This window comes from Lissotriton vulgaris, chromosome 2_1, assembly GCF_964263255.1.
Source record: "Lissotriton vulgaris chromosome 2_1, aLisVul1.2, whole genome shotgun sequence".
Lineage (NCBI taxonomy): Eukaryota > Metazoa > Chordata > Amphibia > Caudata > Salamandridae > Lissotriton > Lissotriton vulgaris.
The window spans coordinates 750768670-750786776 of NC_141687.1; the positions used below are offsets into that span (position 1 = coordinate 750768670).

The 18107-nt window shown below is 41.8% G+C and overlaps 1 protein-coding gene across 1 annotated transcript in view; it reads left to right on the top strand.

The window, feature by feature from the left end:
- LOC147731089 (uncharacterized) overlaps positions 1-18107 on the top strand; it is a 407202-nt gene that overhangs the window by 79421 nt on the left and 309674 nt on the right. Inside the window, exon 3 of the mRNA XM_086956055.1 lies at positions 14857-15168. Within this exon, the coding sequence (XP_086812181.1) occupies positions 14857-15168 (312 nt within the window). The remainder of the gene's footprint in view (positions 1-14856; positions 15169-18107) is intronic.

Below are 18107 nucleotides of genomic sequence, written 5' to 3' on the forward strand. Positions count from 1 at the left end.
GACTAGTTTGACCAGAAAGAAGGATTACTGAGGGTTGCATGAGAACGTCTGCATTTTGCTAACCCTCCTTGCAGATGTGATGACCACTAGAAAGATCATATTGTTGGTGATCAATTTGAGAGGGCAGTTGTGCACAGGCTCAAAGCATATCAAAAGAGTCAGGAATAAGTTATGGTTCCATTGGGGCATAATGAAATGCGTAGTGGGAAACGTGTTATAAACCTTTCAGGATTAGTGTCACAACGGGCGGCATCAACTGGGAGCATAGATCCGGCAAGCACAAGAATGCTGAGATGGCTAAAAGGTAACCTTTAACTGTGCCCAGCGAAGGCCTAGCAGGGCAAGGGACAATCTTAGCCTAAATTCTTTTGTTTGCAATAAGACAGAGGGTCAATCATTTTGCCAGCACACCAAGCCACAAATTTGAATATTCCTGCTGATGGGACAGTCCTAGTTGCCAAGCGTCCCTCAACAAACATGACTTTGGGAGGCATATCGAATAACGTCAGCTGTCGCAGTTCAATCGTAACGCATGTAGGGTGGAGAGTGTGCAAATTTGGGTGTAGATTCCTTCCCTGTTGCTGTGACAGAATATCCTCCTGAAGAGGCAGCTGAATTGAACAACCAAGACTCATGCTTAGGAGTTGGGGATACCATACTTTCCATGCTCAGTCTCAGACTAAGATGACTTGAGCCCTGCTGTCCTCATCTTCATGAGAACTCAGGGCAGGAGTGGTATCAGCAGGAAGGTGTATAGAAGTTCCAATCACACTCAAGATAAACACTTTCCATGCTTAGTCCAGGGCTACTAATTAAACTTGGGCCCTGTTGTCCTTATCTTCGTGAGAACTCAGGGCAGGAGTGGTATCGACGTGAAGGTGTACAGGAATCCCAACCCAACTCAAGATGAAATACATCTCTGAATGAGAACCGCCTTGAAAACTCCACCACGCAAAAGTGCTGACAGTGCCTGTTCTCTGTGGTGGCAAATATCATTTTCTTCTGGAGGTGGTGCAAGGTCTCTTCCACAAGTGGGGGGAACCTTGGTTAGATGTATTTATGATCCCTCCAGGCAACTCTGGCTGAACTTGTCAAAGAGCCCAGCAGGAGCTGAACAACCAGGAAAATGTCTTGGTGCTCTAGCCAGTTTCAGAGATGCAGAGCCTCTTGGTACAGGGTCAAACCCCCACCTTCTCCTGCTTGCTGCAATACCACATGGTGGCAGAGTTGTCCGTGAACAACTGAACAAACCTCCCTCTTATGGATGGTATGAAAGCTTTCAGTGCCAGACAGATCTTTCTAAGCTCCAACAAATTGGTCTCCAGCAGAGTTCAAGCTTCACATCACAGTCCTCTGATTTCCACCTCTACCAGATGACTGCCCTAGCCCAGAAGTGATGCATTTGTTACCAGTGTGAGATCCGGGTGAGGAAGGGATAGGGGTGTGCCACTGGTCCAGTTGAGTTCATGAGCCAATACTGCAGGTCTTTTGCAGTGCCCTGCAATATCTGAAGCAGGTCGGAAGATTCCACTGATGCTGCTCCCACTGGGGCTTCAGGTCCAATTGTAGAGCCTGTATATATGCAAGTGGACATTTTTTACAGTAGGATACAGAAGGTCATGAGGCCCAGCACTCTCAAAGTCAGTCTCATTAAAATCCAGGATAGAGGCTGAAACATTGGTATCATAATCTAACTATCCTGGAACTGCCATTCCAGCGGAAAGGCCTAAAATTGGAGCGTGCCCAGAATGGCACAGATGAAAGGAGCATCTGAGAGGGTGCAGGAGGTCCGCTGTAGTCTGGAGGTGGGAGATTACTGGCTGGTGTGAGCCTGCCATAAACAGCCAGTCATCGAGGTAGGGGATGACTGGAATCCCTAACCTCCACCAAGGAGATGGTGGTGGTTGTAGCCTATCATGGAGAGCTGGTGAGGCCAAAGGGGAGCACAGTGCTTGTGACCTACTGTGAGCTGCACAGGAATAGGGATGTGAAAATAGGCACCCTGCATGTCCAACACGTATAGCTAGTCCCTGGGATACAGGACTTACAGACACTGAGCCAATGTGAGCATTTTGGGCATCTCTTTCTGGAGAAGTAAATAAGAGGGTCAGGTCTAGGAAGGGGCAGAGACATCTGTTATTCCTGTTACTTTCTCGTACAGAAGAAAGACAACCATGCACTCTCTCTGGCATGGAGACACTCTCATATGCCCTCCCGCCAAGATGGCCTGTACTTCCTTGTGAATTAAAGCAAGATGGTCCTCCATCAAACATTTCTGAGGTGGCGGCAAGGGTTGGGGTGTCCTCAATTGATAGTGCAGAAGGGGTATGTATGACCTATCTGGAGCACCCACCAGTTAGATGTGATGCTGAATCATTGGGACAGGTGATGTCTAATCCTACCCCAGGATACTTGTACCTATTGGAGGGCACATTAAAGTGATTTTGAGGCGGAGGACTAAGCAGCTCACTGAGCATGATTCCCGCGTCATCTTGAGGCTCCACAGCTACTTCTTTAAATGGACGGGGCCAGCATTTGTACTGGGTAGGGCTGATACTATGGACACCCACAATCTGTGCCGCACTGACTGCGGTAGGAACAAAAGGACTGCTGTAGTGGCCGGGCTGAAAGAGAGGCTTATAAATCAGGCGGTGACGCTGCTCTTGTGAAAACATTCAGTGTGAAGGCCGACGTGGAGTTTGAACTAGCAGGGCCCATCAAAAGGCATGTCATTAAATTAAAGACTGAACATTAACCAAGGATCCAGTGGATCCTAACCAAGCAGAGTTGCAAAGCTCCACTGTCGAGGCCATGGCACTACCAAGGAAGTCAGTGGTGTCCAGTCCACATCATATGTAAAACTTATCCATATTACTGCCATCTAGTAAAGATGGTGCAGCCCTTCCCAAGCATCATGAGAAGCAGCTGCACAACAGAATAGCCCAAGAGGCATGTAGTGTTCACTGTCCGCAGTGCTAGGCTGGTAAAGGAAAATATGCACTCCCCGAAGGTTTTACAGCCTTTTGGATTCCCTATCCACTGGTGTGGTAGGGAACGCACTTCGATTGAGTTTTGCCATGGATGCCTGTAGCACCAGGCTGTTAGGGGGGGGGGGTGCTTGGAAAGGAAAGCTCAGGCGGGACCATGGCAAGGCAACAATGCAGTTTTCAGGAGCCCTTATACAGGGTTTAGCCCAGGTCCTTAGGATAGCCTCTTTAAGGGCTTCATTAAAAGGCAGTAATGGTTTTGGGGCACATGACCCTGCCTGAATCACCTTGGTTAAGACATTTGATTGTTCTCGATGGTGGGGAGCTGAAGGTCAAGGGCCTGCTCAGTTCTGTGCCTCACTTTGGTAAATGATGCGCTTTCCTCCAAGGCTTGGTTCGGGGACACCATGCCAGTGTCTTGTGAGGTGACAAGGGCACTGGCATCCCCCAGATCCTCATACCCAGTGTCGTCATCAGCAAAGTCCTTCTCCAAAGGACCATAACTTCACCTTATTGCCCCCGTGGGGGTCATAGGATGATTTGAGACGAGGAAAGTCCAGGGTTTGACTGGGACAGGGTGACAAAAACATTGAAAAAGCACAAGGAAGATATTGTGCTTGAAGACCGTAAGTGAACCACATGAGAGAGGTGGAAAGGGTGTGTGAGAGAGGCAGAGAGAGTGGGTGGTGAGCGATGACATGAGAGAGCGAGAGAGGGACAAGTGGGAGGGTCACTAGGAGGGGGAGGGGAAAGGTGGACTAGTGTACAGCCCGATTGTGGAAATTAGCCTTTTTAGACGCCCACCGGTGCAGGGGTTCACCCTTATCTGTCCACTGGTCCTTAAACCAACAAAATAGAGATTGGCACGGAAGTTGGAATATCAAAAACCAAGTTTATTAATCACTCATGAGTGGGACTACAGCAATACAACACCCTTAGGCACTGTATGAGGTAGTACAAGGAATACAGAAACCAAGGGTCTTTTATACCTGGTTTGTTGCACAGTAAGCATGGAGACTCAAATGGAAGGTACAGGCCAACACAAGAATAGATACTGACTAACATGGACAGGTAGAAACCACTTTGTCAGCAGAGTGGGAGGGGAGATAGAACTGCTTACATCAGTTGAAATAGCCTGACAGTTACATTCTAAAACAGGTACATTCTAGCAACTACAGGCCTTTCTGAGCTTACAAAGTGCTCTGGCTCAGTACTGAAGGAGTTAACTACAATTGATGACTCAAGCAGAATAGAAAGGCAGGCAACAGTGAAGACGGCAGAAAAACATGGCTAATAAAATGGGTGCCACAACTAAAATGGCTTCAGCTCATAATATGGCAATTATCTGCGATTTCCACAGATGGCCCTTTTAGAATTAGCTGAAGACATCCGCTATGCAATAGAAGAAACCTGAAAGTTATCATCTACATCAAGTTCTCTCATTTATTGGTCAGTTACTAGTCGGGCATTTACATTCTGAACATTTCGTTTAGCTTGTATACATGAGGTACAGGTAGAAGCACAAAAGGAGAAAATAATGGCTATTATCACAAACAGAATTGTTAATATTTTCCAACCTGTAGCAGAAAGCAAATGTCCCAAAAAATCCAGTCCATTTCCAAGTTCCAGGGCTCTGATGTATTTCAGTTGCTATCTTATTAAGTTTTGGAAATAGCCAACAGCACATGTCTGATGCAATGTCTAAATAAAAAAACACTATCTTGATAAACCTTCTAGTGTTCTTCTTTATGAGGGCTAGAGTACCAATGATATGTTCGGTTGGGGTGGAGTGGTACTTATCAAAGTGTGCACAAGATACTTTTCTTGCAGAAAAAACTGTATTCCAAATACAAATATTAAAGCAAACAACAAAATTTGTTTTGGGGGACCAGGAGGACCAAACGGGGCAATGGGAATTAGGACGAGGAGCCGCAAAGGGCTGCTCCTCCTCAAAAATGGGACGAATAAAGGGGTACATTGCTAACAAAAAAAGTACTTGGGGAATTGAAGCCACTGTACAACCAGCCAGAGGGGAGTTTTCTCCCTATGTCCATCTGAGCCTCACAGGCATGCTCTTGTCATTCATCAAGTGTTCACTTCTCCCACGATGGAGCTGCACAAACTTGCAACCCAGAAAAACAATCACGCCCCAGGCTAAGGGAAAAGTTTTTCTTACAGGATAGTGTAATCACCCTCCAGGTCAAATACCCTCAACGATCCTGTCCAGTGTCTCAGGCAGTGCACCAGTATTCTTCACTCTAATCTAACAGGCACCAGAGGCGCAGCACCTGTACCCTGAACTCAAGTCCTTCCCTAACTCCTGTGTTGCCCTGCTGGCGCACTACTTTTTCGTCGGGCCGCAGATTGTACCTAGTGTGCCCAGGCACCTCCTTATCAATAAACAAAAAGAAGGTATGGACATAGCCAATGCCACTAAGCCTCCTTGTTGTGATCAGTATGTGCATATTGGGATGAATCACACCATCCTAGTCAAAGATGGTAGAACTCAAGTTCAAATCACAGAGGAGCATAATTTCAGCTGGCAGAGTAGAGACCAGCTCGATTACTGTTCAAAAAGACTCTATGCTTACGAAGTGTGTTAAAACGACCAGAAATACTGTATGGCAAACGTTAACCCAGTGATAGTAAGCAAAGTGCTTAGCATGCCAACAAAACATACCTCCATAATGATTGAATGTCAATACCCATTCAATAGGGGTTTGCAAGTTGGTTTAAGCCGAGAAAGTCAGTAAAATAGAGGACTCCCTTATTTAAAAGATACACTGAGGGAGCCATTGTGTCGTTAGACTTAACTATTTGCATGCTCATGACGAGCTCAGCTCGTCATGAGCCACGGTTCACGTGTGCTCATGACGAGCTGAGCTCGTCATGAGCCGTGGAACGCTCATACTCTGGGCTATTTCCCCTGCTGTGCTGAACGTTCCACAAAAACGGGTGTGGTCATGATGAGCTCAACTCGTCATGAGCACAGGAGCACTGAGCCTTATGACGAGCTGAGCTCGTCATGAGCACAGGGGCGCTGTGCGGGCCCCACCCCCCCCAGCACAGCAGGGGAATAACCCCAGCATGCAAGGGGTTAAAAGTGGAGAGCGTATTTATTGCCTCAATAAAGATTGTGGGCCTCATTTATGAAAAGTGACGCATCGCTGCGTGAAAACAGTGATGCGTCACTTTTCACTGCGCACTCCTTACGACATTCCTGATGCGTCATATTTAATCATGTCGCAAGGAGTTACAGATATGTCAGTATTTCTGACGTATCTGTAAGCGCAAAAGTGACGCATTGCTGGAGTGTGTCACAAAAGTGACGCAACTCCAGCAATGCGTCCTTTCACATGGGGAAAGCCCCATGTGAAAGGGCTTGCGTCAGTCTTACGCCTGCTGTGAGGCAGGCGCAAGATTTTGACGCAACAGCGTCCTAAAAGTGATGCAGTGAAATCTCATAGATTTCACGGCGTCACTATTACGAGGCTTTTTGCGGGGGAACGCCCCCTCTGCATACATTATACCTGACGCATGTATAATGTGGCGCAGGGGTTTTGCGTCACTTTTTAAATATGGCCCAACGAGGCACATTTTTATACCGCTGGTGCGTCACAAAAAGTGACACACCGGCGGCGCAAAACTGACACAAGGCCTTCATAAATAAGGCCCTGTGCATTTAGCAAGAAGCGCTCTCACTAATGTAGGTTACACGCGGTAACACACACAATGACCGACACAATGAAAGACACAGCTGACTCACCTCTCCGTCGGTACTCCTGACGGTCTGCTGAGCTGTCTCGGGGAGGTGGTCGGCAGTGTAAGGGCGCCATCTTTATTGTCAGAACACGTGAGAAAAAATCATGTGAGAGGAAAAAACGTGTGATAGCGTCATAATACGTTCTGAGCATCATAGGAAATGGAGTCCCTTTCTCCAGTGTTGTTAGTAAATGACTATTCGAACACGAGACATTCATAATTTATGCAAAACTTTTCGAATCTTATGATCATACGTGTCTCTGTCCTCATTGACAGCGTGAGCGTAGCACTATACTCTGGTTTGTATGTCTGTTCGTGTCTATTAGCCATTTCAACAAAACTTTATTAGATACTGGTGGTGAGCAGTAGCTCACAAAATGTGTTCTAAGGTCACATCAGTATATCGCTTTCATAAAAATCAGACGATCTGGCGACAATATGTGTATAATCAGTGCCATGGGGTTATACAATAGCTTCCAGTATTGATTAAATATTCCAAACCATTCGCCATAGTATTTATGAGCTTTGCTAACTCTATCAAGATCATGGTAAAAAATTCTAAAAGAGTCAATGCACTGATTCATCAAATACTGTATATGATATCGATACTTCTAGAAGAATAAAGTGTAATCTTCTTTAGAGTTAAGTCTACAGTATGAGTCGCTGTGTACACTTTGTATCAAGTCACCACTAGAACTACATAGACGGTAATATCAGTAAATGTAATGACTTGTGTGAGATGTTAGAGTTTACAAAGGAAGGGAGGTACCCTACTTATTACAATAGGGACTCGTTTAGGAGGAATCGTACAATCAGAAACTGCCTGGTTAATACCTATAGAGAAACAAAAATAAGCAAGCAGTCCCTAATACCTAACACCAGTCTACCAGTGGGTACCTTCTCTTGCTGTAATTGCAAAAACTGCTCCAGTATATTGAAAGGACCCCAAATTGTTGTTCATGATGTAAAACATAATGTAAAGAACTTCATCAATTGCTATACTAAAAATCTAGTGTATCTAATTATGTGCCCATGTCAACAAGGGTACATAGGCGAAACCGCCAGAGAAATAAAAATTAGAATCTCAGAACATAAATCCGTGATAAGAACACAAAAGAAAAATGCCCCACTTGTTGAACATTGGATACAACAGAAACATACTGTAAAGGAATTAAAATGGTGTGGCATTGACTCCACAGACACTGTAGAATCCCCATGAAAACAGTGAGGTAGGGTGAAAATCTATCAACACTCTTAATGGACTACAATATAGACTGAGATATTTGGAAATAGAACTGTTGTCTAAAGAAAATTAGATGTAGTGGTGCCTACCCACCTAAACCTAAAGAAATTCTGTTCCCAAAGGATGAAGGTGGAGGAATGTCTGACATAATATCGACAGACAGAATATCGAAATACAAAAATATCGGCACAAAAATATCGACATCAAAAATATCGGAATCCTATCTTCATAAAGGTAAGTACAAAAATATCGAAAAAAAAATATCGTAGTACAAAAATATCGGAATTAAAAATATCGTTTTTTAAAATGTATTCATAATAATGTAAAAATAATGTTAAAATACATATAATTTTACAAATATTAAATAAAAATATTAAAACAAAATTAAAACGAATACATATACATTTAAAATAAATAAAACACTTAATAATTTAATGTAATTTTTTTTTAATGTTATTTAATTGATTTAAAGTAATTTTTTTTGTTTTTACCCTGTACGCCTGTACCCCAAAAACCCAAAACTGACCCTGAACCCTAAAAATATCCCTGTACCCCAAAAACCCAAAACTGACCCTGAACCCTAAAAATACCCCTTTACCCAAAAACTGAAAACTGACCCTAAACCCTAAAAATACCCCTTTACCCAAAAACTGAAAACTGACCCTGAACCCTAAAAATACTCCTTTACCCAAAAACTGAAAACTGACCCTGAACCCTAAAAATACCCCTTTACCCAAAAACTGAAAACTGACCCTGAACCCTAAAAATACCCCTTTACCCAAAAACTGAAAACTGACCCTGAACCCTAAAAATACCCCTTTACCCAAGAACTGAAAACTGACCCTGAACCCTAAAAATACCCCTTTACCCAAGAACTGAAAACTGACCCTGAACTCTAAAAATACCCCTTTACCCAAAAACTGAAAACTGACCCTGAACCCTAAAAATACCCCTTTACCCAAGAACTGAAAACTGACCCTGAACTCTAAAAATACCCCTTTACCCAAAAACTGAAAACTGACCCTGAACCCTAAAAATACCCCTTTACCCAAAAACTGAAAACCTACCCTGAACCCTAAAAATACCCCTTTACCCAAAAACTGAAAACTGACCCCGAACCCTAAAAATACTCCTTTACCCAAAATTATTTAATATTATGTAATTACCAATTAATTATTAATTAACAATAACAATAAAGTAAATATATTAGCACATTAGCTGTAATTAATTTAATTTAATAATTAATATTATTTTTCCCAATTAATTAATTAAGAATAACAAAAAATTATATATAAAAAAAATTACTATAATTAATGTAATTAACTAATTAATATTAATTAATTACCAACTAATTAATAATTAAAAATATGTACAAAATTATATTCATTAATTAACTAATTATTATAAATTAATTACCAATTAATTATTATTTAAAATATGTACAAACTTATAATAATTAATTAATTATTATTAAATTACTTCCCACCCTATTCCCCTATAAACCCATAACCCGCTACAGAACATATTTCTCAATTAATCAATTAATTAAAATTAATTTAAAATTAATTTTCAATTAATTAATTAATCATTCCTACTAATTAATAATTAATTTAACATAATTAAATTACTTCCCACCCTATTCCCCTATAAACCCACAACCCGCTACAGTAGTAAAAGACAATATTTAATTAAATTACATTAAAAATAAATAATAAAACATAATAAATACAATATAATATACACTAAATTTATTTAAAAATTGATATTAGTAACATCGAAGTTATTTATTTCGATATTATTGACATCGATATTTAAAACTTCGATATTACTGATATCATACTAATATCGATATTAAGACTGTCGATATTACTTACCTTCGATATTTTGTCCCATTGATATTTAAACTTCGATATTATTGTATATCGATATTTAAAACTCGATATTTTGTCTGTGTACCAGGTGGAGATATACTAAACACATGTTTGTTAGACATTCGGTAATGAAACCTTAGAATGTATAATGCAGTCTGTATTTTTATGAAATGTCGTTATAAATGTATATTAGGTAAATATTAGAATGAATTTTAATACAGAGATAAATCAGAATGAATTTTGTTTGAAAGCTATGATAGTTGTGTGTCAGCAACACGGGTATTGAATAATAATACACATATTTTCTACTGTTTAGAAAACTGTCCTGAAGAAGGTGAAACATCAATCGAATATCACCGAAACGCTGCGTCGACCTTAGTTTTCTGTAATAAAATGTATATCAAATGTTTATGATTTTTATGCTTTTAACGATAACTTGATTTTAAAATATCTGTATAAATAAACAATACAAATGTATTTTTGATATATCAATCTTTTGGTATTCATGTGTATTATTCAAGTGTTGGCTGACACAATGAAGTTTTAGTTTATTTCTCTGATGATATAGAATGCTTTTGTCTATATATGTTTTTTGCTAAACTGTGCTTACATAACCATACGTAGAACCCTGGGACATTTTGTTGTTTTTGAGATGTTAGAGTGACATCCAGGGAATTTCATCATTTATACCCTCTGTGTCTGTCCCTAGCTTAAACACCCATTTTTGTTCCTTTACCAGCAGATATTTACAGATGTCTGCTACATGATCAGGGATGAACGGCTGTTCTAAGACAGTCCACGTAAATTCTGTGGGACCATGTTTAGCTTCTAAGAAATGGCTAGTTAGCCTTGTGGCTTGTTTCTTACACCGTAAAGTGCTTTTATGCTCTGAAATACGTAGTTTGATCTTCCTTGTCGTCATGCCTATGCATCTAAGTTGGCATGGGCAGGTGATCATATAGATTAGTTTCTCACTGTTACAATTAGTGAACTTTCTTTGCTGCCATGGACGACTTGTGCCAATATCTATGGTGAATGATCTGTGTGTCTGTGGGCAAGTTGCGCATGTACCGCATGAATGGTGTCCCTCAACATCTGGTAAGTCCCATAGGGTACCGACTGCCCGTGGCATATTGGTTTTGGGTCGAGTATGTACTAATTGATCTTTCAGATTAGGGCCGCGTTTGAACGCAAAAAGAGGAGGCTATAAGGCCTCTGATCCTGTGTTCAAGATCAACCAATGTTTTCTGACAATTTTTTGTATTTGATTCGACATCGTACTATAGGTGTTCACAAAGGTCAGTCTCTGGGTATTTTCTTTAGGTGTAGATGGTTCCAGAAGTGCTTCCCGATTGTTGTTGGCAGCGCGTTTGAGTGATTGACGCACTAATTTCTTCGGATACTTCCTTAATTTAAGCTGTTCTTCCAGGGCATGATAATGTTCTTGAAAAGCTTCTTTAGTGGAACAGTTTCTTTGAATTCTCAAAAACTGTCCATACGGAAGGTTATTCCTTAGTGACCTGGGATGACAGCTGTCATAACATAGCAGTGAATTACTTGCCATGGGTTTTCTATAAAGTTCGGACACAAGGCCCGCAGGGGTGGCTGATATTAGCAAATCCAAAAAAGCCAACTGTGGTTTATTGTGCTCCACTGTGAAGCGCAAAAAGTTATTCCTGTTGTTCAGCCACTGTAGAAACAGAAGGAGATCTTCAATGTTCACCCACCATATGACAAGAATATTGTCGATATAGCGTTTCCACATACGTATCGAATCACGATTTGGGTTATTAGGTGTCAGAATGTGTTTCTGCTCAAAGTTGTGAACATAGAGATTCGCTAAACTAGGAGGGAAAACGTTTCCCATGCTGGTACCTGATGTCTGCAAGTAGATCGTGTCCTTGAAACAGGAGTGATAGAATCAAGATTCCTCTTGGTCAACAAAGTGGCTGTAACCTCTAAGGTGTCATCCTGAGGGATAGAGGTATATAACGATTCTACGTCGAACGACACCAGGTGATCTGTCATGGTGTCAAAGTCGATGTCTGGTAGTAAATGCAGAACGTCTTTGGTATTTTGTAGGAAAGTAGGCATTTCTTTAACCATCGGACATAGAAAATAGTCTACAAAGGTAGATAAAGGCTCCAAAATAGAATTTATTCCTGATATTATAGGACATCCAGGTGGGGGTCTCTGTGTCTTGTGAACCTTAGGCAGGACATAGAAATATGGCATAGTCGGATGTGTAGTGCGGAGAAAGCCCGCCTCCTGTGATGCGATCCATCCTTCCGCCACAGCCTCTTCGACCATATGACCAATGATGGTTCCAAATCTTTCGGTAGGATCTTCGGTAAGGGGACGGTAGGATTTGTCTTCCTGTAGTTGTCTGAGACACTCTGTCTGGTAAGTGATGGTATCCAATAGAACAATCGCACCGCCCTTGTCGGCTGGTTTTATGGTCAGTTGTTCATCAGCCATGAGACTCCGAAGAGAACATTGCTCAATTTTAGGAAGGTTTACAAAGGAATGATTTTCCTCTTGGCTCAGTCTGGCAATATCATTCTCCACTGCCTGTTCAAATGCTAAAACCTTTCAGGCATGTCTAATGTAGGTGGATTGAAGGTAGATGGTTTCTTAAGGCCAGTGTTGGTGTCTATTACATCCATTTCTTCTCTAGTATCTTTAGCAAAGAAGAAATGGAGTCTGATTTTCCGAAAAAAATTTGGCCATTTCAATGCAGGTTTGGAAGGGATCGCATTAATGCATAGCTACAAATCCTAGTCCTCTACTGAGTACTGCCTCTTTGCTTTCTGTAAGAATCCTTGAGCTTAAATTGATCACGAGGCTGTCCCGGCACTAGGCCCTGGTTGTTCTTGAAGTTTCTTCTTGCCACTACTCAGATCCATTGATGGCGGAAGGGGGCTCCAATAGACTTGTGCTTGTGGTCCCCGTCGCCTGCCTCTCGACCTGCCTCGGCCAAAGCCTAATAAAGGCTGAGTATTAAAGTTGGCTGGAAATTGTTGAGGGACAAAGGGCCCTATTTGATGTGGGAAGCCTGGGCCGTCATAGCCCCAAGGGCTAGGTTGCCATCACTGTGGGAATTGATTTTGATTACTACCTCTCCACCTCTGTTGGTTTCCTCTCCCTCGACCCCTGGTAGATGTGTTGCTTCTACCGGATGAGTCTGGGTCACTTGAAATATCCTCAGAGCTAGAAGTCCCATATATCGACCCTCCTGTACGTCTATTCCTGTTGAAATCTTGTGGGACGTAAGAGTCGCTTGTTTAGGGATAAATCTTCTCAGCAGAGAATCTGGCTAGGTCCTTCTTGAACTTCTCTATTTTAATGAAAAGAATAGAATCTTTAAATTCTTTGTTATTTTTGTTTGTCTCTTCCTGGCTTTTTTTGAAAAGGGTGCTGTTTATAGTAGTCTTTTTTGGGGATTCAAGAACTTGAATTTCAACAAGGATTGTGTCAGCCACTCTCTTAACAGTTTTTATTATAAGAATGGGCCAATCTCTTGTACACCTCCAGGCTATTAACGACCAATCCTTGAGGAACTCCTTATCATCCTGTTAACTAGGTAAGCAGGGCCGGATACATATTTGAGTATATTGTGTCTGTTGTTACTTTTTTATTAACACTGGCTTAATGGCGACTGTGCTATATTTAGATATTAATTTTCAATGACACCAACAATGTATGTTTTTGCATTTCCTTTCTATGACATGAAACCAACATCATCTAACAACAGTGATCCACTAACAAGAGGTGAATCCAGAAAACCTAGCATTCCAGGTGAAATGGTTTATGATTAGCATTTGTATTATATTTCACTCATTGCAGTAGCAAATATTCATTTAGATCCTGACGAAGACAGAGGACAATGGTGTCCAATTGTTCTGCTGAAACATGTTTGACAGTATAGATTCCACTGGAAGATATTTGTTAAAACTGCCATTCTTCGCACTGTTTTTAACCTTGGGCAACTGAGGGATAACAATAAATTCAAGCCTCTCTCATTTACCCAATATTATCACACTCATTTTTCCACACACTTCTATGCACTGCAATTTATTTGTTACATATCATTTAATACCCTGATTTCACACCCCCTCATACATTCTGAGCCATTGGACATATACATCTAGTCCTTGTGTATGGCCCGTAAATTCCACGTTATGAGGGTTATAAGGAAGCCCAGATGATGACTAGGGCGGTATTGGACAGTGGCTGATGGGTATCCTTATTCACTAAGGGGTACCCCTATTTCATCAGCTATACCTTTAGGATCCTCGGTTTACACTTCCTTTGTGTTTATTTTGTTGGTTCATGTCGTACTAAGGTTTACTTATTCTAGACCTGTGGGCACTCTGTGTTTTCTAAGTTGTTTGTTGGGGGATGTGTCCATGCGAGGTCTAAAAACATGCCCTAGGACCCTTCTTTACCGGTTTGTGTTGATGCAATCTGTAGCACACATACAAAGAAGAAAATGCCTCAAGAGATTGCTTTTGTGCAAGGGTGCCTGTGTTGGTGCTAAACTTCCTGAAATTCATCAGCGCATGGACAGGATAGGAAGGTGCTGTATGATGTTAAATACCGTTCATTCGCGCCCTTTCATGCAGTGCAGCACAGGAAGGTGGCTTGCTGCGGGAAAGTATGTTAAATATGTCTCTAAGTATGTATTGGTATCAGGAACTGTGCTTTGATTGTTAGGGGGTTACATTTTGAAAATCAAATGATGTAACTATGATACAAAATATGTAGTGAAATGGAGCTCAATCTGTATAATCACCAGAAATGTACAGAATTGGTGAATGATTGTGCTTTAGTCCTTAGTAACAGATAAATAATGGAGCTTCAGTGAGAATGCTCTCAATTACTGAAAACTAACATAGAAAAACAATAATCATGAAGTTTCTTAATTTAGGTTTGTCAAAACGCCACAAACTATGGTTTCTTCAAACTAATTGTCAGATGTTTTTTCATGCAGCTCAACCAATATTAAGCCTGTTACCCAAAGAAATTGAAGTTCAAATTGGAACAGAAAAGTCGGTCTCTTGTCACATGGAAGGATTTTACCCAAAAACGTTTAAGATAAGTTGGTGGACAAACAAATATGGTGTGATCTCAGAAGATACCTGCACTGGATCTCCTGAGAAAAACCAAGATGGCACCTATACTGTGACAAGCTATTTAAGACTGCAGCCAACTATTGAAGACAATGAAAACATATACATGTGTATTGTGCAGCATAGGTCATTGTCTGAACCATTAATGCTGAGCAGTACTTTGACAGCTGAAGGTAAGATGCACAAAGGTAGGACTTAAATATGGAGCTTTTAGAGCTCAATTGTGTGACTTACTACAGATGCTGCTGAAAGAAAGGTAGCGCCTGAAAACTCTTTTGTTGGAAGCGGCTCAATATATGCTGTGTAATAAACTCATAAATAACCCTGGGCTGAGTATGCGTAGTGACACTCCTCTAAGTTCCACGGAATGAAAAAAAACTAAGTGGAACTCCGCTCTGCCCTGTCAATTAAAAGTTGAAAACAAAAACACTTACCTGCTCTGGCTTCTCCAGGCTACCCTCCTCCTCGCTGTGGTCTCTTCTCCTCACCCTCGACGGTGACAAACCCCTACATTGTACGTCTTTCGTGGACGCCGCAGTCCACGCGAGATGTACAACATAGGGGTTTGCGACCGACAAGGACGGCAAGGAGGAGAAGCCATGGCAAGGAGATGGGCAGCCCGGAGACGATAGAGCAGGTAACTGTTTAAAAAATATATATATATTCAGCGTGGGCAGGGGAAAACTCCGTTCCGAAGCGGAGTCAGAGTTTTGCCAGCACTCCGCGTTCCCAAATGTGCACAGAGTTTGCAAAACTCCGCTGGCGGAGCGGAGTTCGCCACCTGGGCCTGCTCATAAACTCTTCTTGAAACCAGTTAGGCTTGGTTGTAAAAACCTTTGCTCGACGCCACACCTACCCAGGATTGAGCTGTCAGATTTTGTCAAAGGAACGAGTGCAAAGTATTTAAAACTACCAAAACAGTTGACTACGAAATAAAAATGACACAAATGAAATCTGACTCCACCCAAACAACAAAATCCACAGGAGGGTTTCCGAGATATAAATTATAGAGCAAAATAATGCTTTTCATACAAATCACAAAGAAGCATTGACAACTACTGCGGTTAGTGGTTACTTGGAAAACTTTTGTTAAGTTGAGTAATACTACTCCGGCTCAGTCTGGGTGACCAGCTCAAGTAAGGAGTGAGTAACAGGGGTCAATGAGACTTGGCAGGACAGTTACTCTGCAGTCAAAGCAGTCTCCTTTCCAGTTTTAAAGATATGTGGGTCAATCGCCATAGACTTCATTAGAGTGGGTAAGATGCAAGGGATACAGGATGATGAAGATGCTGAGGATGCTGGCCCCGTGATAGGGATCTTCTCGGGCCCACCCTCCAATTCATGAACACAGTGAAATAACTTTGGCCACAGGGGTTTGATGTTCTTTGTACTCTGGTTGAAGTCCATCCAGAAACTAGTTGCCACTAGTCTACTGGTCACCCAGTTACAGAAAAACCAGTGGTTCCCTTTAGCTGTTTACCCAGAGATGGAGTCACATCTTCTGTTAAAGCTACAGGGCCCTCAAAGCTGAGGATGCTACCTTGGTGATTTGGCTGCCAAGATTGCCTGACTGCCAAAGCACAGCCTGGGTACCTGGGCTTGATGCTCAAAAGTTGCAGCCAAGTCTGCTGGAACAAGTAGAATCATCATAGTGCAGTTTGAGTCCAACAGTCAATTGTCTGACATCCCTGAGCCCCAGACAGGACTGCACATGCTGACTCTTGGACTAGCAAAGAGTGGGCTGTTCTTAGAGAAGGGCACTTTATGCAGCATTTTCCTATCTTTGGTGCAACCTCTCTTTGCCTGGTCTAGGGAACAGCAGGGTAGTCCTTCTTTGGTCCTCTCTCCAGGATAGACAAGTCAGTTTTGGGTGCCAGCTTTTATGCCCAGAACTGGGCCTCAGGGGATGCAGTGGCTATTAGCCGATGGGCTACCATGTCCCCTCCCATCTGACAACAGCTCTCTGCAATGTGTGACTTCTAGCTATGCCCAAAAAGCCCACTTCCAAAATGGTAGTACCCCTCTCTCACTGTGTAGAGCTTGGTAGGACACCCTAGAGGTGTCAGTACTTAAGGACTACATATGTTTTGTAAAACGTTTTCAGGTAGACAGTTTAGCTTTGGGGACGGAGAGGGAGAAAGAATTGCCAAACCAAAGAGCAGCCCTTCTTGTGTGAAGCCACTTTGTGTCCTTCAAAGGTGGCTTTCCCGTTGACGCTTGTGTTTTGGACTCACACCGTCTTGTGGCCAAAAAACGTAAACTGTCACTGGAGAACTTTGAGCAACAGAGTGGCAACTTTCCAAAGTTGCCATTTACTTAAAAGTTACATTAAATTTGACTTGGGCATCAAATCAGGTTTAATGCGACAATTCTTTTGATACCTTGAAGAATCAATTTTAGCTGTTTTAATTCAGAAGTTAGCAAAGGTGAGTTACCAATGTGTAACTCTGTTCTCACCAATGGGGCTACTGGCCTTTATACAGTAAAAAAAAGAATATGTTTTTTTTTGTTAATACATATAAAGGTCTCACCTTTTAATACATAGAACACTGCCTTAAGGATTGATAGGCCTGCTTTGGGAGTGACAAATTTAATAAAAAGGAAAGTCTAAACTTTTTCATTAGTTTAAATGGCAAAGTCGAGATAAAATTTTGAGCACTGCCTTGCCTGCCAGCAATGTAATGGCAGACGGGGAGTCTTGCTTGGCTTTTTCACACTCATGGTATAACAAATGTTGCAGGCCATGAGGTACTTATTTATAAGTCCCTTGTATATGGTACCCAGGGACTGTAAGTCAACTTATGCCAATTGTGGGCGAGCCAATTGGACATATACCTTTGAAGGTGCACTGAGGCCTGCTAAACAGACTTCAGTGCCCTTTAGAGTCGGAAAAACTAGTAGCAACAGTCCATATACTGGTAGTAATCATGCAAAAAGAGCCACTTCCTTACACACTTCAGTGGGGATCTTTTGGTCTATGTGTTTCCTCAAAGTCTAATAATAGGTTGGAAGCTGGGGGATGTAGGTGAAGCACATTGATAACTTCTAGCTATATGAAGGTGGCCGCAAAATTATCCCCATTACATCGCTCTAGACTGTGATGCATTAATAC